The sequence below is a fragment of the Lissotriton helveticus genome, chromosome 1_1, assembly GCF_964261635.1.
Source record: "Lissotriton helveticus chromosome 1_1, aLisHel1.1, whole genome shotgun sequence".
NCBI classification, from domain to species: domain Eukaryota; kingdom Metazoa; phylum Chordata; class Amphibia; order Caudata; family Salamandridae; genus Lissotriton; species Lissotriton helveticus.
In genome coordinates, this window is record NC_136057.1 from 1,497,507,677 (window position 1) to 1,497,529,920 (window position 22,244).

Sequence of the window (22,244 nt, forward strand, 5' to 3'; positions counted from 1 at the left end):
TACTCTCATTCCGTAAGACACTCAAGACCTGGCTGTTCCCGTAATGCTTCCCTTTCACATCTGGTTTCTTTATCACCAGCGCTGGGACGCTTACGGGCAGCCATGCGCGCTACAAATCTGTAAAATAAATAAAATAAACTCCCCTAAAATCCAATAGGGATTTAGCATACAAGGACAGCTCAGGTGTGGCCCACAGCCTTCTCCACAGTGCTATAGTCCTCAATCGGGCCAGATCCTCAATACTGATACATCCTAAGTCCAAAAAACAGGGGCACAAAAGGAGTGGTTTGCGGCAGACCTGTTAGTGCCCGCATAAATTTGTTTTGGGCAGTGGCTATAGGTGTAATATCTTCCTGGCCCCAGAATTCTGCGCCATATAAGATAGCGCTCACAACCTTGGAATTATATATTTTTAGTGCGGGAGCTAGGGGTTTAGTGAAAGAAAGCCTGTGCTCTTTTAAAAGAGCGCCTGCCAACTGGGCATGTTTCAAAGCAAGCACGTCGATTTTAGGGTCCCAGTGCAAAATCATACAAAGTTACCCCTGATAAGTAAATACCTCAGTCTGCTCTAAAAGGACATTATTCATAATAACCTTGCCCCTCTTGAACTTTTGGGAGTGGAGCACCATAAACTTTGTTTTGTCCACATTGACGACCAGCTCATGATCGCGGCAGAACTCCTCAAATCTGGACAGCGCAGCCTGAAGACCAGATTGGGTTTTGGATAAAATCAAGGTGTCGCCCGCGAACATGAGCAGGGGTGTTTTTAGGCCCCCCAAAGTTGAAGCATTGGTGGGGCATGTGGAGTAATACCGTACCACACTGTTGATGAACAATGAGAACTGGGTAGGGGCAAGGACTCAGCCCTGGCGCACGCCCTTAGTTACCGGGAATCTATCTGTAACTTCTCCGTGTGTGCCCCATCGGACCTGGGCATAGTTTTGATCATGTAATTTAACTATCATAGTTAACAGCTCAGCCGGCATCCCAGCCTCCAAAAAAGCTCGCCACATCTTATTTCAAGGGACAAGGTCGAATGCAGACTTTAAATCGATGAAGGCCATGTATAGCGTACCCCTACCTAGGATAACAATCCGCCAAAATATCATTTATAAATCTAAGCACTTGGTCGATTGTACTGGTATGGGCTTGAAACCCTGCCTGCATAGATTATAATATGTTAGATTTCTCCATCCACTGCCGTACTCGACTCAGTACTAGCGTCGCCACTGTTTTCTGGATAGAGTATGAGGCTGATGGGCCTGTAGTTACCAGGTAGTGCACGGTCCCCCTTCTTATTCACAGGAACTATAACAGCACCAGGCCCGGTAACAGGAAGGCTCACACCACTAGCAATGGCATTGGCTAGATAGGTAATGTAAGTCACCCAATTAGCTTTGTCATGGGCCAATTAATCCACCGGAACACAATCAAGGCCCGGGCCCTACCACTTGGGGCCAGGGAGAGGACTGTCGCTACCTCTGTTTCCTTAAATACCAAAGTAGGTATCGGGTGGGAATTAAAAAAACATCCAGACTAACGTTAGGCGAAGAGAACTGTGCCTTAAAATATTCGGCTTACTGATCCGGTGGGACAAAGTTTACCGGTGAGTTAGATGGGCCACCACTACCACCGCTTCCCTAACTGCCAGAAATTGGCCATGTTTTTTTCATTACTAGCCGTAAGCAGATCTTGCCAGCGGTTATTGTCCCACTCCTTTTTAGCTGTCAATTGGGTTCTTTTATAATTGGCCCTGGCAAGTTTGATGTTCCCCAAATCCTTCAACCTAATCGCCTTTGCCAATACTCGGTACGCCTCTCTACATGTTCTATTGTACCACAAGGCTCTTAGAACCCCCACCTTTGCCTTCTTTTTGCTGGACTTGATAAAAAAAGTTCTGAGGTTTGTAAACTGGTCACTATGAACCTGGAGGATAATCTGGTTTATATCTTCCTGTGAGGTACAGCTTTGGAGGCACATTATTGAATGGGCCACTAAAGCCTTCATAGCACCCAAATCCCCCTCCTTCTCACTAAGCCAGGACCATCTGACCCTCCTCATATCATTGGAAAGCAGGATTTCTGATCGTAACTCTACCTCCAGGTTACCCTCTGGCATAGATATTAATTATCAATGTGACCCAGTCATGATCTGTGCCTAACCGTAGGACCATTATGTCTGGACTGTCAATGGACACCATCTCATACCTCCACCCCTGTTGCGGTCTCACCCAGAACGTAAGGCCACCTATGGGTCTGCCTTTCGGACCACGTTGGGAATCTTTGTAAAAATTTAAAAAGCCCGAGTGGAAGACTGGGTCAGTGGCCCAAGTTTCTTGAAAGGCCAAAAGATCAAATTGATCTATAAACCTCGCCCAGTCAAGGGATGCAGTTTCCTTCCTAAGCCCAGCAATGTTCCACAACCCTACTGTCATGACACACTGCCTATCCTTGATGCAAACTGCCACAAGGGGGTCGGGAGTGTATTACCCACAGTCGCAGCGGTACCATACTGGTAGTTGGATGCGGCTGGACCTACTGATTGAATATCGTCCAAGTCATCCCACCCTGCCAAGTTAGGTCTCCCTTGCGGAGAGCAACCTCCTCCAGAGCTACTAGGATTATTACATGGGGCAACCCCCGCTACCATGTCAACTCGTACTCCTAGTATAGGGGACGGCGGCAGGCATGTCACCGAACAATTACCAAGGGCCTCAGGCTCCCTGGGCAGAATCAACCCATTTAGGGCCAAACAATTGTGCTTAGTTAGTCAGTCAATATCTTCTAAAGAGGTGAGGACGTCAAAGCGGTTGTTAAGGGAGACCGGGTGCACAAGATGGCCAGATGTATATGAAGACCCGCTTCTCCCAACCGTACAAGAGATATTATAGGGTCGATAGAAATAGCCCAAAGGGAGGATGGAGATATTGTCCCCAACAACAAGGTCCCCAGCTCTCTCCAGAATTATTATTTTTTTGTAACTCTTTTTATTATAATGAAAGGAAACATAGAAAAACAAACAAGGCAATAAAACATCAATACATCAATCAGGCGAGCGCTCAATGAGGACGGGAGATACACAATGGTACGATACAGGAGTTGTTTTACACAGATGAAGGGGCTGGAGGCAGTAAACACTAATTCAAGAATAAAAGACGCTACATTACATCAGGAATGTCGGGTCAGGGAGATTGAGGGGGACTAGAGATCTCCGTGAGAGGGGGCGTACATATGTCTCCCCGGTACGAGTTCCATTGGTTCCAAATTTTCCCCCATTTTCCCGGTCTGCCTCTCGCCACATATACAGTCTTCTCTCTAAACATGCACCAGTCCATGTTCTCTTTCCAGGCCGTCACTGTGGGGGGCCTCTGGGAACCCCAAAGCTGTGCAATGTCTCTCTTAGCAATCATATTACCAAGGGTCGTCCATCGTATCTGCGACACATCATAGTCATTTGGTTCCCATACATTCAGCAAACATCGTCGGGCTCTTGGCAACATCACAACACCTGTTACTTCATTCATCACCTCATGTATGCGAGTCCAAAAAAGCACCATCTCGGGACATTCCCAAAGTATGTGGAGAAAGGTACCAAGCAGACCACAACCACGCCTACACAAGCCATCCGTCGAGTAGCCCATACGGATCAAGCGGGGCCCGGTAACATAAATCCGATGAAGGATTTTAAGCTGGACCAGGCGGAGATGGGCCGGGATTGCGACCTCTTTGGGTGAGGATATCGCAGATTGCCAGTCCTCGTCGTCTAATTCAATACCATCCGCAATCCAGGTCGCCCGGAGGTGCTCGAGCGATCATTGATAATCTTTTTGTAGATCAGAGAAATAGTGCTATCCGGCACGTGACCATCTAATATACGATCTTCGAAAGGGGAGGATTCCGGAATGTCGCTACCCACGGGGAAAACCGGATTCAACGCGTGGCGAACTTGAGCATAGCGGAAAAATTCCCTATCACCTAGTTTATATTCCGTCTGTAGTTCCGCGAAAGTCTTTATCCTGCCCTTAACCCAGAGATCACGCACTTTACTGATACCAATCATATTCCATTTCTCGAATCCTTTCGTTCTCCACAGGCAACCCAGTCTCGCAGAAGCATAAAGCGGAGTCGCGTGGGTTAAACGATCTATCCAGCCCATGGCCGCAGTCGCACTATGCCACACTCGTACGGCTATCCCGGTGGGTCCCGAAAGCTGTAAGCGAGAGGATCCAGAATAGAGCGCCTTGTTATAGTCTCCCCCCGGTAACAGCCATTTATCCATTTCAAACTCTAGATTCAACGCCGGGCCATACATCCCGTGGTTGATTGCAGCAAGCTGGGAAGCCCAATAATACCGCCTGATGTCCGGAAGTGCTATACCGCCGTCATACCAGGGAAGTGTTAACTTTGGAAGAGCGATACGCGAATGCCTCTGTGAAGACTCTACCGCTCGGAAGTACCTCGCCGGAATCACATCAAATGTATTCTGGAGTGCATATAAAAACCGCGGTAAGGACATCATTTTAAAAAGAGCTGCTCGCCCCAGTGGAGACAACGGTAATTTACGGCAACTCACTACGTCCGATCGTAAACGTTGAAGCGGAGGAAGTAGATTACGCTCGTAGCGGACCGCAGGGTCCAATGATATAAAAACTCCCAGATATTTAAAACCCGATTGCGTCACCTGGATAGGACATCCACCCGGCAGGAGGGGGACGCCACCAGCGAGCACGTATATGTGGGATTTAGTCCAGTTAATGACGAGGCCGGAGTTTTTCCGGAACGAGTTAAGCACGTCGAACAATACATTTAACGATTTTTGAGGCGACGTGAGGTACAGCAAAATATCGTCCGCATAGAGCAATATGCGGTCCTCAAAGTCCGGAGTCCAGTGTATGCCTCTCATCGAGGGCTCCCAACGTATCCAGGCAGCGAGAGGTTCCAAAGCAAGGGCAAAGAGAAGCGGAGACAGAGGGCAACCCTGCCGCGTGCCTCTCCCAAGAACAAAGGGCCCGGAGACCCGGCCATTTACCACAACCTGTGCCAGTGGTGTCTCATACAGAAGTTTTACCCAACTAATAAACCCAGCGCCAAAACCAAATTTTGCAAGTGCAGCCCATAGATACGGCCACTCCATTGTATCAAAGGCCATCGTGGCATCCAAGGACGCCAAGATCGCCGGTTCACGCAGCGACGTCGCCCTCGCGAGAACACCATGTAGGCGCCGCAAATTCAATGCTGTGTTGCGATGTGGAATGAAGCCCGACTGATCCGGATGGATCAATTCACTGACTACCTTTATCAGGCGGTTTGCAAGCAGCTTGGCAAGAATCTTAGGTTCAGCATTTAGTAGCGAGATAGGCCTGTAGGATGCACAGTGGTCCCGTGGCTTCCCCTCCTTATGGATTACCGCAATGGTCGCAAGGCGCTGATCACGAGGAAGAGAGCCAGTTTCTCGCGATGCTAAAAACATATCACGGAGATACGGTGCTAGCGCTTCAGGGCGCAACTTATAAAGTTCAGTGGGAAGACCATTAGGGCCCAGAGCCTTTCCGGAGCGAATAGAGCGCATAGCGAGAGCTACCTTGTCAACTGAGGGCGCAGCATCCAACCAGTCCCTGTCGGACTCTGACAAACAAGGCAACGCATTATCCCTTAGCAACAAATGAGAATCCTCCTCGGGCCTGTCAGATACCGGGGAATACACTTCTCGAAAATAATCAGCAAAGCATTCAACAATGTCAACCGGGTCAGTCACTCGCGTGCCATCGGGTCTCTCGATCACTGGAATCACACGGCTTGCCCTCTCCTTTCTATCCAGCCAAGCAATCAATTTCCCTGCCTTATCGCCCACATCATACAGTCGTCCCTGCTGTTCCCTACCCACCATCTTAGCTGCGTCGGTGACCAAATTCTTATATTCAAGTTGCTTGAGACTGAGGACGTGAAGCGTATCTCGGGTAACATTCCGCTCCAAGGCACCTTCCAACTTAGTAATTTCAGTCTCAAGACGGACTACTGCCTCATTCCTACTTTTCTTAGCACACCCAATTAACGACAATGCTTGTCCCCGGATGACCGTCTTAAAACGCTTCCCAGAGTGAGACAGGTGAAGACACAGACCCAACATTTTCTGCGAAGTACAGATCCAATGACTTAATCAGTTCAGTACGGGTTTTGGGGTTGTGAAGATATCATGGATTAATCGGGGCCACCCTCCCATCAGCACCTATATTCATATTTATCTGAAACCATAGAGGGGAGTGGTCCGATATGCCCCTAGCTAGATGTCTAATCTCCCCAATTGACGAAGACTGGGCAGCCGGTATCAGAATGTAATCCAATCTAGAAAGACTACCATGTGCGCCTGAGTGGAAAGTGTACTGTGCCTGTTCTGGATGCATCAATCTCCAACAATTCACGAGTCCCAATGCCTCCAAAAATTCACCCAACCAAGATTGTGCATTCGCGAGGTCTCTAGGGGGGTAGCGATCTTCCCTTCCGGAGACAACTGAATTAAAGTCACCACCCAGTATCAGGATACCATTCGGGAGACCCAAAACTACTCGTCCCAAGTCTGCAAAAGTAGTGGTTTGTAAGCCAGGTGGGACGTACACCGATAGCAAGGAGATAGTTTTCCCCTCCCCTCCCACCTGCCTGTGAGTGCAGCATATCGCCCCCTAGCATCCAGAACTATGACATCGATTTCCAGGGGAAGAGAATTCTTGACCAAGATACCCACCCCTCTAGAACTAGAGGTGAACCCAGAATGAGCAGCGAGACGATAACCCCGCCTGTTCAGAGTGTAGCAAGCGTTTCCAATCAAATGAGTCTCTTGTAGTAGCACGACATCAGGGGAGAGGCGTCGCAACAACTGCAAGACCACCCTCCTCTTTATCCGGTCTCCCAACCCATTCACATTCCAGCACAGTAGCTTCAGCCCCCTACCCCCCATCCGAACCCTCGATGATCTCCCACCTCATAACGAGCACCACCCCAAAGTCCAAAATTGTAACAGTTCGTTGCCTTGAAGAAGAAAGAAAATGAAACACTCCCAACATACGTCCCCCCCTCCCCCCAACAATACCCCAGCGCAACTCCCCCCACCCTGCACCCCTGCATAGACTCAAAAGCCACCCCAACTTGCAGTGTGCCTGTCGCCCTAGCAAAAAACTAATCTACACAAAGAAACCCAGAGGAGGAAAGGGTCCCTCTCTCCCCCGCCACCTCCGGGTGTGTACTTAAAGCAGACGATCACAGGAGTGAGCAAGCCACAGTTGTCTATTGTGTTCATTGTCCGGGACTCGGGCTCCATTGCTCATTCTTGTTCCAATAGTCCCTCTTCAGCACCACCGGATTGTTCCGTTCGATCGCGACGGGTAGGCAACGTATCTAGCCAGTCACTCACCCCCTCCGGGCGATCAAAAAAGAGTGCTCGGTCTTCATATTCCACACGCAACCGTGCCGGAAAAAGCATCGCATATTTCAAGTCCATATCCCTGAGACGCCTCTTCACCCCCTGAAATCCCATTCTTTGCTTCTGGACGGACTGGGAAAAATCCGGATAGAAGTTTACTGTGGTGTTCCCAAACTGCGTAGGACCGCCCGTCCGCGCAGCCTGCAAAATGGCGTCTCTGTCTCTGAAGTTAAAAATTCTGGCGATGATCGGCCGCGGGGGGAAACCTGGCTTCGCTTGTCCTCCCGGCACTCTGTGCGCACGTTCCACCGCAAAGAACTTACTCAGTCCCTTGGGGGTGAGGTGATTGAGGATGAGGTCTTCGACACGACGATCAGTGGACAGTGATCCAGAATCTTCCGGGACCCCAATAATATGCACGTTATTGCGCCTTGCACAGCCCTCAAAATCCTCCAACCGACTAGCAAAGAAATCGTTGGTGGATCTCAAATTGCGTACTTCCGTTTGCAAGTCGGACATGTCTGTCGTGAGGCTGGAGGTCTTCAGATCTAGAGATTTGACCTTCTCATTAGCTTTTGCCAAATCCGTTCTGATAAGATTAACGTCGATGGCCACTGTGTCAAGCTTCAGGGCCAGGGCCTCGTATTGCTGGCCGATAGATGTCTTGATGCCAGCAATGGCGCCCGTAACGTCTTGTAACGTTAAATCCGCCGACACAGTAGGGTCATCAGTCGCCTCCTCTCGAACCCTTGGTGTGCCACCGGGGGACCCTTTAGGATGGGTGTAACGATCCATAACATTCGTTTGAGTTGCACCTCTCCGGAAGGTGGTCTTGACTTTCCGTTTGTCACCCTCGGGCTTGCCTGTCATGGCGGGCTGGGTGCCCCAGAGGGGCGCTTGAGATCTGGTCCAAATGGCTCCTCAGAGTTCACCCACGGGATCACCAAAGGCAGATGAAAGCCAATATAGTTCCGCAGCCAAGCACTCACGGGCTCCAGGCCTATGTGATGAGCACGGGAGCCAGCTGCGCCCAGCGTCTGTCTCGGTGAGGAGCAATGCCAAGCAGCAAAAACGAAACCGAAAGTCAATTCGGGCCGTGACCTGGACCCCTTAAGCCGGTGTTGTTGAATTACTGCATGGGTACAGCCGCAACTCAAGGCCCAGGTGTCTCCACGGGGTAGGCCGCAAAAGTGCAGGATGTCGTAGCTCAGGAACCCGAAGTCCAAATCAATTCCTGAAAGCAGCTAGTATATCAGCTGGGCTGCGTCATCAATAACCCATCTTCGGAATCAGGATATTATACAGGATAGATGCGGGAGGCGGCGAGGGTCTCGGGAGCCCTGTGCTCACGTGGCCATTTCGGATGCGCGCGAAGCTCCTCCCTCCAGAATTTTACGAACTAGGCCAGGTGTCTGGAATCTTAATACCACACAGTCACCCCTGTGTGACGTTGCGGACTTCCCTACCCAGGGTATTCTACGAGCCATTTTGAATTCATGAAATAGTCAATCCTTGATCCCTGTCCTTCTACTCAGCAGATGGAGAGCCCTATTTCTCAGGGTAGACCAGTCCTCTTTAACCTGTGGGGCAAGCCCGGAAACATTACCTAGTACTACAGTGTAGGGGGCTGCTTCCGGTGGTAAGTGTAAGTAACTAGGGGCACCGTACGTCCCTTCAATGCTCAATCGATTGGGGGATCGTGTGCGTGTGCATGTTTCCCTTGTACTTTGCTGCATCCCCTGAGAACTGATGCTACCCTGGATCGGAGGTGCACAAGGATGGGCTATATGGGCTAGTTTAGTGGTTGTCCGGGCCTTGATGATATCCCACCTATTCTCCCCCCCACCACCTGAGTGGTGCTGGCCCCAGCAACCAGCCATGCACCTGCACAGATTGGTGTGGGGAGAGGTAAGGCCCGCTCTAATTTTATCAATCTTTCCTCTATTTGGCCCAGTTTTTGCATTAATGGGTCTAATAAATTAGAGATCCCCTGCACTATCCATGTAAGGAATAATTCCTCAATGGGTGCAGATGGACTGGCAACATCAGCTGGTACCGTAGGGGTTTGTCTGTTACCTTCATCCACCCTTAAAACTACCTTCCGTTTAGCCCCCGAGTGGGTTGTGGAGTAGCCTTGGTGGGTCCCTGACCTTTCCTCTTCTTTAATGGCGGTTCCCCATTCCCCTTCTTGGCATGTTTGGCAGACCTCCCCCTAGTAGAAACCATCGAAATGCCTAGACTATTCTCTGGGCTGGTTGAAGAACCTAGTGATGAAGGACCAGGGCCCTGACTAAGCTGACTAGAAGGTAAGGGGAGAGTAGTGGGAGAAACATCAACGTGTGCAAAAGCGGGCGTAGAGCCAGGACAACTGCTGACCGAGGGCGGCAAAGGCTCTAGGGATAGCCTACGCTCAGTTAACTGAATCTCGTGTATCATAACGGTTTCAGCTCTTGTAAGAAATGCATCAAGCGTGCCCCCCACCCACACCCACCTTACGTTTGCCAAAACCGGCACCCACGGGAGGCATTGCCAAAAACGGATAGATCAACACAGTCCAATGTCCAAAACCAACCGGATTTCTATTCCGTAGCTAAAATTATACTTGCGTTATATTGCACCTTATGCAACTTTCAGCGGTAGAATGACAAAGCTAAGAAGCACAGTACATTCAAGGGGAAGGGGTTCAGAGCCGTGGCCCAGCCCGGCCTCTGTCGGCCACTGACTACGCGGCCCGGGCACGCCCGCGCACGTCCCATGCTGCGGGAGCCCTGCCGTCCTTATGAGCGCCTCCTGGCGCTTCCGGGCGTGGTGCGCGGCGTTCCCCGCCAAGGATGGTGGGGAATGTAGTCCCCAGTAGGCGAGGAGCTATGGCAGCACTCGGGCACAGACATGAAGGAAACTGAATCAGCACTCGGGCACAGCGTGGCTCCCAAATCAGCGCCAGCAACCCCTCTCGTCACAGCAGCCTCAGGTAAAATGACACCCTTTTCCTAGAAGTACCCAGCTGACCAGAGTCAACTAAACCTAGACTGGACCCTTCTGTTTGCCTCTGCCTGACATCCTTTGATTATCTAACTGCCTACTCTGAAGTTCTGGCGAGTGGGACTTAGAAAACTTTTCAAACTTTCTGACTTCCAGATTTCAATGGGACCAATTCAGTTTGTGTATCTGACCCAGGCCCCATCACAGACAGCCTGAAATTGCACCTTGATCCTGATCTACCTCAGCCATTGACTATCATTGGTGCTTTCCTCTTTCTTGGTGCTGTTTCTACTTAAAACTTCATATATCTGGTTCCCCTTCTTGGATTTTGATGTCATTTGATTATTTCATTTTACTCTATTTATACATCATTACTGTTTTGGTACTCCATAAACACTTTACAAAATCAGGGCATCCTTAAAGCAGTATAACCTGAACCTTGTATTAGGAGCTATATTTGAAAAATATGTGTGTTGCCTAATAAGTATAAAACTGTGTGTTTCTGTCCTAATACAGATTTCTTCTAGACCGTGTCTCTGGGTTGCCAGAAGAGTTAATTATCTCTCGACTCGTACCGCTATTACTTAACCAGCTAGTGTTTGCTGAACCAGTAGCCATCAAAAGCTTTCTTCCTTATTTGCTGAGGCCAAAGAAAGGTAATTTACCAAACATAATGCTATGTGACCTTCTCAATTGCGTTGTGGTCAAGTCAAAAATGTTTTGTTGTAACCTGGTGAATTGTGTGTGATGATAAAAAGTAGTTAGTGAAGGTTTGTGAGAGAGAAAGTTCTGATAAAATGTTTGTACTAAAGCCACACAAAATGTCATGTGAATTGATACATCAATGAGTAAACTTATAAATTCATATGAATCCGTACAATTTACTGACCTAGCAGATTAACGTGTTCTTGTTAATTTTCTCAACTTATTTTGAATGTAATTTACAAATACAATGCATCACAGATGGAATTTCTCAAAAATGTGAAAACCGTGCAGCAATTGTGGTTCCTTACTGAAACTAGAATTCAGTGGCATTCCTCCAAATCAAAATGTCTTTCTCTAAGTAATTCAGAAACCTATTTATACCATTTGAAACTGTTCCACTGTTTACAACTTTACCTACTTGGTTACTCCTAGAGCATTTTTGTTAACCCAGATTTCAGATACGTTAAATATCCAGAACTAGGGTAAACATGAAGAGCACATTGGCAGAAGGCAGCAGAAGGAGGCAGGAGCCAGTAATGTGGGCGGAGGAGCGAAGTCCGCGTAGTCACGAAGATCTGCCTCTAGACCCCAAAACCCAGAATCCCTGGGCATTCCCTACAGACAAATGGCCATGGTGCACATTAGCCCTGGTAAGATCTTGTGATCAGGGCAGAGGGGAAGGAGCAGTCACAAGGACCTGCCTCTCATACCAGCATCCTAGCCTCCAAAGGATTTCACTCCTGACTGACTGCCTCGGAGCACATGACACCTGGCTTAACCTATATACCCTGCTTACCCTATACTTTTCACACTCCAAGGAACCTCCGGACACTCCGTGCAGACTACTATTTTCTATATGCCACAGATTAACATGAGCCACCAGGCAGGAGCGTGTACGGTACAGTGGTGATGGGGTACTAACTCCCCTTTTATCCATGATTGGTTTAATACCAAGTGTTATTTTTAGTTTACATAAAAGTCTGTTTAATATGTCACATTCGTTTTTAGTTTATTTAGATCATGGGTTCGTTCTTAAATAGACAAACCAGGCTTTTGGAGAGCATGGGTTGTCCTATGATGAAGCATGACACCTGGTAGTGTGTGAGAACATCCAGTCACATTTTTGTGTATGCCCGACAACGGATACCATGTTGAGTAGAATCATGACGGATATACAATCCATTTGTTGGCTGCCTGATGGAGACTTCAGGTACTCTGACACAGCTCCAGAGAGTAAGATGATAGACCAAAGGTTACAAAACAGTGACAGAGCACAACATTAGAAGTATATAACTGACTAATCACAGTCAGAAAGAGTTATTTAATACAAAAACACATAAGAAATGATGTAACACTTTGTTCAGCGCACAGTTCTTCACCACTGTTGCCAGATTGTTCTAGCAGTGGTACAGCCCTTTGCGACTTTTTTTGAAGGCTTCAGTATCTGTATCTAAAGGTCTTTCATACGACCATGATCCTCCTATGTTCTAGAGGTTATGAAAGATTTCAGTGACATTCGTTGTGGTCCCTGTCACGTGGTCAAGTGCACAACGGTATCAAAATATCGCAGTACGTAACTTCCAAAGTACGATTGGTAGAAGTGAACGGCTGAGCTGCCGCAATCAGTATCTAAGTTGTAATTACAGAAGTCAAGAGGCTGAAGTAAAATGGGTTCCAGCGTGTAAGTCTTTCCCAAAATCGATATCCCCAAATAGTAAGCAGCTACAAATGCACCAGAAAGTTCCCCATCGTGGGTCGAATATGGTCACTTGTAAAAGTAGTTTTCCAGCCAAGTTGTGGACAGTCAATCCTTCGCGTCCAGCTCCAGTGAAGAAAATGCAGCGTCTCAAAGTTTACCTTCACCAAACAGGCTCACAGGTTCATGTCAGCTGCAGGCATGCACATATGCGCGATCCCTCCTCCACCACCTGTTACATAGGAGCTCCTCTCACAGCTGAATATTCAATTGAAAGCAAAGAAAGCAATGACAGTCTTGTCAGAATTATACAGCAGTTATGTGATCCAGTTTTTGTGAAATCAAAATAAAATTTTCTCTGATTTACACTATGATTAGAAGCTCTTTGGGCCAAAACGAGAGTACTGGGATCTATAGGTTTTGCAGCGTGAATCTTTCTGGATTCACTATGCTGGGCATTATTCCGCGGTCTAGTGGTTGGGTCCGGAATCGTAGTCTTTTCTTTGGGTTTTTTTTCGTAGCCCAGGTGGGCGTCGACGTCCCCCCTTTTGGTGTCCTTCCTGTGATGTCGGCATGCTTCCTGCGGAAGCTCCCACCCTTGGGCGCCATCTTCAGATTCTTTTTTCCGCCGTTGGGTCTGGATTGTTCCCAAGAGGGCTCCAGAGATCAGGAGAGAAGAGAAGAAAAAATCGAGTTTTTTTGGAAGAAAAACTTTTGGAAAGACGAAGGAAGACTACACCATCGAAAGGACGACGAAGAAAGAAAAAATGTCAATGTAATTCGACGTCCAGAGGAGAATGCGCAATCAGGGGGCCCCCTGAACGCAAGACATGGACAACACACCATTCAAATTCTGCCGCAACTGCCACCACAAGTACGCGCAGAAGGACCAACACCCAGTCTGTAACCTCTGCCTGCCAGTCGACCACGAAAGCAAGGACTGCAACGCCTGCTCAGCATTCACGCCGAAGACCCTTTCGAGTGAGAGAGAGGCAAAGAATAGCAAACTACACCATGCAGGGCAAGGGCCAACCACCGTCCCTTCGAGACCTCGGGCTCTCGACCGACGAGGAGGATTACGCCGCCGAAGAAGACATCGGCTACACGGTCGCAGAGACCGATAAAAAGAAGACTACAGAAAAGGTAGGAGACTCGACGCCCCAAAAAGGCCCGAAAGACTCTCGACAGTCTGCCCGAGACTCTCGAAAAAACGAGGGCAAGACCCCAAAAGCGCTGACGCCGAAAACTTCGGCGTCCGCAGCAGCGAGTCAAAGGCCCAGCGGATCCTCACAGAAGGACTCCCTGGCGCCGAGGGACGGCGACCAGCCAAAGGCGCCGAAAAGCGTCCAAGAAAAGGAGCGCTCGACTCCGAAAACAACTTTGAAGCCGACGGCGAAAGACGCAAGAACAGTCTCGCCGCCGAAATCAGTCTTGACGCCATCTTGCACGGCAAAGAGAGCGGCACAACCACTCGACGCCGACCAGGCAGCGGAGATGGAAAGAAAGAAGGAGAGACTCGAGGCAGAGATGGAGAACATCCTGCAGCGAAAGAAAGATTTCGACGAAAAAATGAAATCTTACACAATTCCGTTGAGGCCCAAGTCACCGGTAGTACAGTTGGCCGAGGAAGAAGAGTAAGACTTCGAGGTCGAAGCAACACCAGAGAGCTTGGAAGATCTGTCGTATCAGGAAGATGATACCCCCTATTACGAAGAGGAGCATCAAAGCTGAAAGTCCAGAAGAGGGAGTAGACACGTATCCAGCGAGGCCCTCGCCACCTGACGACATCGGCCTTTTATAATGAATGCATCAAGAACGCAGCAACAGCGTTCAGAGTCAAGCTCGAGGAGGAGGTGCCGAAAGGGGATTTCTTAGTAGAGACACTACTCCAAATGCACACTAGAAACCAGTACTTGCCAATGCTTGAAAGCATCAAAGGACAAGGAAGAGAGGCATTCAAGGAGCCTGCGACTTGTAAACCTGTCACGCCAAGGACGGAGAAAAAATACAAGCACTCCTCAAAAGACCCACCCTACATACAGGGGACGGTCACTGCTGACTCTATCATTACTGCAACAGCAAAGAAAAGGGCCAATGTCCCAACTGCTTCAGGTCCACCCCCAGACAAAGAGAGCAGAAGGATGGACCTAACGGGAAGAAAAATTGAAAGAAATGCCGCTATGCACTGGCGCATGGCTAATTCCAACGCACTGCTCAACAGACACCATTACAAAATAATGGAAGAACTGGGACAGTTGGTGAAACTCCTTCCTCAGGAATACCAACAAAGGGCTTTGCACCTGGTAGAGGAGGGGAAGAACTTGGAAAACTCTTGCCTAAAAACAGCACTGGACGGTGCAGACACTGCCAGCAGATTGATGATGCTGGGCATTACTGAAAGAAGACAAGCCTGGCTCAGAATATCAGGCTTTAAACCAGAGGTGCAACACAACATCCTGAACACTCCGTTCAACGGTGAAACACTGTTCGGAGCACCAGTGGACGACAAGCTCTCACAGCTCAAAAAAGATAACGACACCGCAAGATCCATGGGGGCCTTGCAATTCAGGGGAGCAAAGAGAGGGACCCCGTCACGTAGACCACACGGGAGAGGGAGGAACCAGCCGGGAACGTCGCATCAGTCCTTCCAACATTCCCACCAAAGCGACACCCATATGCAACAAGGCCAGCAAAAACAGCACTGGCAATATCAACATAGGGGCCAGTCCTTTCGCGGGAGAGTGAGTGGACGTGGAAACAACAGGAAAGGTGGACAGCAAACCACCTCCAAGTGACTCGGCCACATTGTTAGTGCACACCCTTCAAAAACCTCCAAGGGTGGAGCACAAGAACAAAAAACAGGTGTTAGGGGTGATCGGATTTGACCTTATAAACGAGTGTTCAACGTAGATTCCACAGGGCTAAATTGGAGTTCTCCTTCCAGCATTTCCTATTGAACTCCATGAGAACTATGTGAGTCCTTTTGTGACATTCCCTAAACAGCGTGCTGGGTTGTGTTGGCAAACTTCGAGACGCTCCCTAACTAAGTGAAAAGGGAGTCTCACCCCCGAATCATTGCTTGGCTTACTGCTTGGTTAGTGACCACGCCCCCTTTACTCAGCGTTCTGCTTTGTGAGGTTCCCGTAGCGTTCTTGGTTCCTGTCTGCCTTCCTGTTCAAGTTTGTTCCCTGGTTCCTGAGCCCATGGTATTTTCTTTATGTCCCTGTTGGATTCCCGGTGTTTCTTCCCGACCCTTTACCCCCGTACTTCGCTGCCTAATCCGTACCCGATACTTAGTCTCCCGGTCTCCCTTCCCGCTTCTCAGTTATCCCCGGTGCCTTGCACGACTTTCTGCCTCAGCGACTTGTTCTGTCCCTACGCCCCTTTACTGGTGATTGGTTCGTCTTCGGGCCATTCTTTCCGCTCCGTTCCACTCGGTCTTCTGTTCATGAGTGGACGGAGGCTTTCTCTGGGCATTAGTGTTTTTTGTGTTTGTACATGTCGACGCGCTCCACTCTGTCTTTAGTTTACGAGTTGGACGCATTGTGCGTACTCCGTGTGTTGTCTTGTTGAGTGTACACCCGCTCCACTCCGTCATAAGTTCCAAGAGTCGGACGTGGTGTGTGTATTTGTGCTTGTTGTGTGTTCTGTGTTTACCCACTCCGCTCTGTCTTTAGGTTATGAGTAGGAAGTGGGTGTTGTTGCCATGCCACTTTGTCTTTAGCTCCATAAGTGGTACGAGTCTGTCACCTGCTGCTCTGCTCAGTCTTCAGTATATGAGCAGGACTGGAATTGTTTACCTTCTTGCTTGGAGGTATCCCTTGCTGAGTAGTCATCCAGGTTCCCTTCACTACCTCCTGGTTCGTGACTTTTGTCTACTCGCTCATGCTCTGACGCTCACCTGGTGAGGTAAGTGGAATTCTATATTGAACACTTGTGTACTAGTCCTGCAAATTACTAGATAGTTTAGTACTATTGTATGTTTGGTTACAGCCATCTCCTGCCATCGAGACTGCAGCTACAACGTCCCTGCTGGGGGAGAGTTGGTATACTCCCTGGGAAATTCCCCCCACACTTTTTGGGAGCAACTGACTTTGAGTGAGTTATCTCTTCTCACTTGGGTCGTTGCTGTTTGGAAGTGTGGGGGACATTCATCTTTGCTCCTGTGGACTTCCATCCTCCTCAACAGGGGAGGACTCTTAATAACAGGAGTGTCATGCACCGAAAAACCACGAGCACGTAACACCTGTGGGAAGAAGATTAAACCGTTTTCTCCAGGAGTGGAAGAAAATTACCACAGACAAATGGATCATCAACACAATACATTACGGGTACTGCATAGAGTTAGAAAAGACACCACCAAGCAGAAAACCAAAGAAAAGAGCACTAGCAAACAAGGAACTAGAGCTGCTTCAGAGGGAGGCAGAGGAACTGCTATAAAAGGAGGCTATTGAGCCTGTATCTCGCATAGAAAGGAACAAGGGGGTGTACTCTACATACTTCCTAGTACCCAAGGTAGACGAAACAATGAGACCCATCTTGGATCTAAGGTTTCTCAACAAATTCATAAGGACACAAAAATACAAAATGACATCCCTGCAAGAAGTACTTCCACAGATTCAAACAGGGGACTTCATGGTCACCATAGACCTCAAAGATGCCTACCTTCACATCCCAATAAACAGACGGCACAAACATCTGCTACGATTTGCAATCAAATCACTATCAATTCACAGCATTGGCCTTCGGGCTAAAATCCGCACCAAGGGTATTCACAAAGTGTCTAGCAGCAGTCGCAGCGCACCTAAGGAGGAAAGGGATACACGTATACCCTTACCTAGACGAATGGCTAATAAAGGCAAAGTCATACAGCACGTGCAAACAGCACGCTCAAATAGTGACAGACACACTGATAGCCCTGGGTTTCTCCATCCACTGGAAGAAATCCTCGATAAACCCAGAACCGGTCAAGATTTTTCTGGGGGCAAAGATCAACACCGTGCAGGGGAGGGTGTTCCCCAGCGAGAAGAGAACAAAGGCACTGTTAAAGGAGGCGCGCCTCTACCAGAAGGGGCAAGCTCTGACAGTGAGGACGGTGAGCAAAATGATGGGCATGATGGCCTCATGCATCCACATAGTACCAAAAGTACGACTACACATGAGACCACTCCAGGAGTGGCTACAGGACCAATGGTCACAAGCGACAGGGTGTTGGGAGGACCTAGTGGTTGTAAAGCACGCAGTGCACAAGGAGATATCATGGTGGAACAAAGGAAACATAACAAGAGGGAAGCTTCTAACACCACCAGCACCAACAGTGTCCATCACCACAGACGCATCCCAAAAGGGATGGGGAGCACACATGGAAAAACTCCGAGTGAGGGGCCTGTGGACACAAACGGATGCGGTCAAACACATCAACTATCTAGAACTAAAGACCGTTCTCCTAGCGATGAAAGCTTTCCAGAAGAAGCTGTACAATCAAACAGTGTTGATCCAGACGGACAACACAACAGCGATGTTCTACATAAGCAAGCAGGGAGGAACACAATCAGCCCGCTGTCAGAGCTAGCGCAGGAAATATGGAAATGGGCTAAACCATTGAAGATAGATCTACTGGCAGTACATCAACCAGGAAAGGACAACGTGGAAGCAGATTGGCTCAGCAGACAGACATTGGCCTCACACGAATGGGAGCTAAATGCACAAGAAACAAAAACTGTTCGACAGGTGGGGAACCCCGTCAATAGACCTGTTTGCAACACACCAGAATGCAAAATGCCAACACTTCGCATCGAGGCAACCAGGGGAAGGGTCCCTGGGGAATGCCCTATGGATAAGCTGGTCAAAGACATTTGCCTACGCTTTTCCGCCAATTCCCCTGATACACAAGGTACTCAGCAAGTGGAAAACAAGCAACATGACCCTGATACTGGTCGCACCCCAGTGGGCCAGGCAAACATGGTATTCGCAGATTATGGAAATGACAGAGTGCACCACACAAATTTGGGAGAAGGAAAGACCTACTCTCCATGCAAAACGGAGAGGTGTTGCACCCAGAGCCGGAAAGTCTCAGCCTAACGGCCTGAGGACATAGAATTTGCACACCTTATATTACCTGAGAGCACCCTGAGGGTACTTCGAGAGGCAAAAAGACCAAGCACACGTAAGTGCTACGTGGCCAAATGGAAAAGGTTCACACTATGGTGCAGAAAGGAGAGACAGCACAACAAGATGACAAGAGACTCTACAGTGCTTAAGTACCTCACGCACCTGCTCAAGACAAACCTGAGCTCATCATCGCTAAGGGTACACCTAGCAGCCATTGTCGCTTACACGAGAGGAGAAACAGGCAAAAGCTTCTTCACTTCTATGATTGTAAAAAGATTCTTGGAGGGTGCAAAAAGGATTGCACCGCCTAAAAGGTTACCAGCGCCTGCATGGAACCTCAAGAACTCATGAAGGCACTCTTCGAACCAATGCATAAAGCCTCTCTACAGATGCTAAGGTTAAAAACAGCTTTCCTAGTGGCAATCGCCTCGCTCCGCAGAGTAAGCGAGCTACAGGCGTTAACGCTGCAGGAACCCTACATACAAATTCACAACAATAGGGTGGTGATGAGAACGGACCCACACTTTATGCCAAAGGTGGTGTCCAAGTTCCACATCAACCAGGCTATTCAGATACCAAGTTTCTTCCAAAAACCAACAACAAAAGCTGAAAGGGCACTGCACACTCTGGAGGCGAGACGTGCAGTCATGCATTACAGAGAGAACTAAAGATCACAGAAAAACAAAGCAGTTTTTTGTGTCATTCGCTGAATGTTTCATGGGCAAAGCTGTTACTAAAGGGACAATTGCACGATGGATCGCGCAAGCGATACAATTCTGCCACAAACAAGCGGGCCAAGAACTGACAGAAGGTCCACAGGCCCATTCAACAAGAAAAAAGGGAGCTACTATAGCCTTCTTGGCAAACACTCCCATTCAGGACATATGCCTGGCGACAACATGGGCTTCTGTGCACACGTTTACAAAACACTACTGTGTGGACATACAAATGAACAAGGAAGCACAGGTGGGACAGAAGGTGCTTCAGCACATTTTTAAGAACCCAAGCTCATCTTCCACCCAGCCGCCACAATAACCGAGCGCTACAAAGTCTATGCACAGCATAGTGAATCCAGAAAGATTCACGCTGCAAAACGAATAGTTTCTTACCTGTCGGTGTAGTTTTGCAGCTTGAAGATCTTTCTGGATTCACTAGCGAACCCACCCACCTCCGCCAGAAAGATGAGGCTGGAGAAGAGAGGTGGTAAACAAAAAAAAGAGACTTTAATGGAACTTCAAGGGAAAGAGCGGTAAAAGGAAAGATCGAAACATTGCTATACAATTCGGAAACAGAACACAAACGGAAAAAGAAAAAAGAATCCAAAGATGGCGCCCAAGGGTGAGAGCTTCCGCAGGAAGCATGCCGACGTCACAGGAAGGACACCAAAAGGTGGGACGTCTACGCCCACCTGGGCTACGAAAAAAAAAAAAAAAGACTACGATTCCGGACCCAACCACTAGACCGCGGAATAATGCACAGCATAGTGAATCCAGAAAGATCTTCAAGCTGCAAAACTACACCGACAGGTAAGAAACTATTCGCTTTCCCCCATTGCCCATTTGTAACTGTTTTTTCAAGCCATCCCCAGACAATCCACATAGAACCTAATTGTATACTGCAAACCAGTTCTGAGATCATGTGTCTAGACATCTCCAATGAAATGCTAGTGAACCAATCTGACAGATGCTCAGCTTCTGCTATCCTCTTTTATTCAGGTGCACACACTCAAAATTCAATCACCATACCACACTTAGATAACTAATCAAAACTCTCTGAGCAGCCAAATTGCCAGGAAATGTATACAGGCAATAAAACACCAGTCTCTTCTAGGAGGAAAGTCGCATGTCCCAATGACATGACGGAGAGTTTCAGCCAGCGCTCTTTATTTACTGTCTCCAAGATGGCAATTGTTCCCTCTTCATGTCCAAAACAATGTTGTAACTTTCATGTTGCTCCGAAGCTCTGCCGCAGGCTAGAAAGGATTGGAATGATCAGCAACGCCTGTGGGCTTTTGCAATGCGTATTTAAAGATGGAAGGTCTTCTGAAAACACCTCATCATTGTCAGGATTCATCGAGTCTCCACAGTTAGCGTCCCTAAATGAACATTCAATTCACTGCCAATGTCCCGTTTTACCCGAGCTAATGTCTGGTTTCCCTGTTCCTCAGGGAGGCTTCGACATTAGTGGGGAATTCCGATTGATTACAGACACTGCTGAAAAGATTGTATTTAGTTCACTCTTCCTAAGATGGCCGCGTTATGTTCCCTCAGGGTTAAGCTGGGTGGTGCGCCCTCTAGGGGTTATCGGGAAGTCGCGCGCTTCAAACTGCGCACTTCAATGCAGATTTTCATGCAAGCAGCTGTTCCTTGCCGCCGCTCCGCGTCAGAAATTCATGACGGGAGTTGTCGGAGTTAGGAACGTCAGAGTGTTTTGAAGACATGTCTGAGTATCTTAGTGTCTTGGATTCTGTAAGAATTTCGTTCCCCGCTGAGCGCTCTCGTTTTCCTGAGAGGTGTCAGCTTTGAGAAGGAGTCACAGAGCTACAGCGTTCTCGACTGTTCTATGAACTGAAGTCCATTCAGTCCAGCCCAAAAGGTTCCTGTATCCAGTGAAGTTCTACCACAGAGAATAAAAGACTTCTTATCTGGAGAGGAAGTATCGTAAAGACAAGTAAGGCAGTAAAGCGAATTGTAAATAATTGTTACTGCGTGCAGGAGCTACAGTGTTGAACTATCCAACGGAGTTTTCCCTCAGGACATTTCCCTTTGCGCTTTCCCTATCTTTACCTTCCCTTACCTTCCTCCCTGGTCCTTTTTTGCGCGCATCTGAGGAAAAGCTGAGAGAACGGTTCTTCTAATTGCACCCAGGAACTTAAACCTACTAAAAACAGAAATCCCAAGACCCCATCTCGCAGAAGGCTTCACAGGTATTAGTTAACCTAGAGGGAGTTAGTGGGGAGTTCTGCAGTGAGAATAGAGATTAACGTTTATGTATTCTTTCACAGCTAGAAGCCTTGCCTGATACTAAACGACATTAATAGAAGAGGGGAAAATACCTTGACTAGAACTGGTAGGACAAGTTTTGCTTTACCTTCAAGAAAGACCGTTAGTGTAAGAAGGTTTGTGGTATATTCTCTTTCTCTCCCTATTCTGTGTATTAGGCACCTCATAGGAAGACGGCTGGAAGTTAATACGCAGTCCCTAGAAGGTGCAGGAGACAGTTGGAGCCAAGGTTTTCTCTTCTCTGTCCACTTCCCCTTTTCCCCCCCTGCTGGTGGTCTTGCTCTTAGAAGCGGGGGTACCGGTGGAGGGGTCATTGGGACATTCGTCACTACTGC

The 22,244-nt window shown here is 48.4% G+C and overlaps 1 protein-coding gene across 1 annotated transcript in view; it reads left to right on the forward strand.

Annotated features, from left to right (window-relative positions):
- Positions 1 to 22,244, forward strand: part of SCYL3 (SCY1 like pseudokinase 3) — a 917,463-nt gene that overhangs the window by 218,749 nt on the left and 676,470 nt on the right. Inside the window, exon 7 of the mRNA XM_078686597.1 lies at positions 10,912 to 11,051. Coding sequence (XP_078542723.1) covers positions 10,912 to 11,051 — 140 coding nt within the window. The remainder of the gene's footprint in view (positions 1 to 10,911; positions 11,052 to 22,244) is intronic.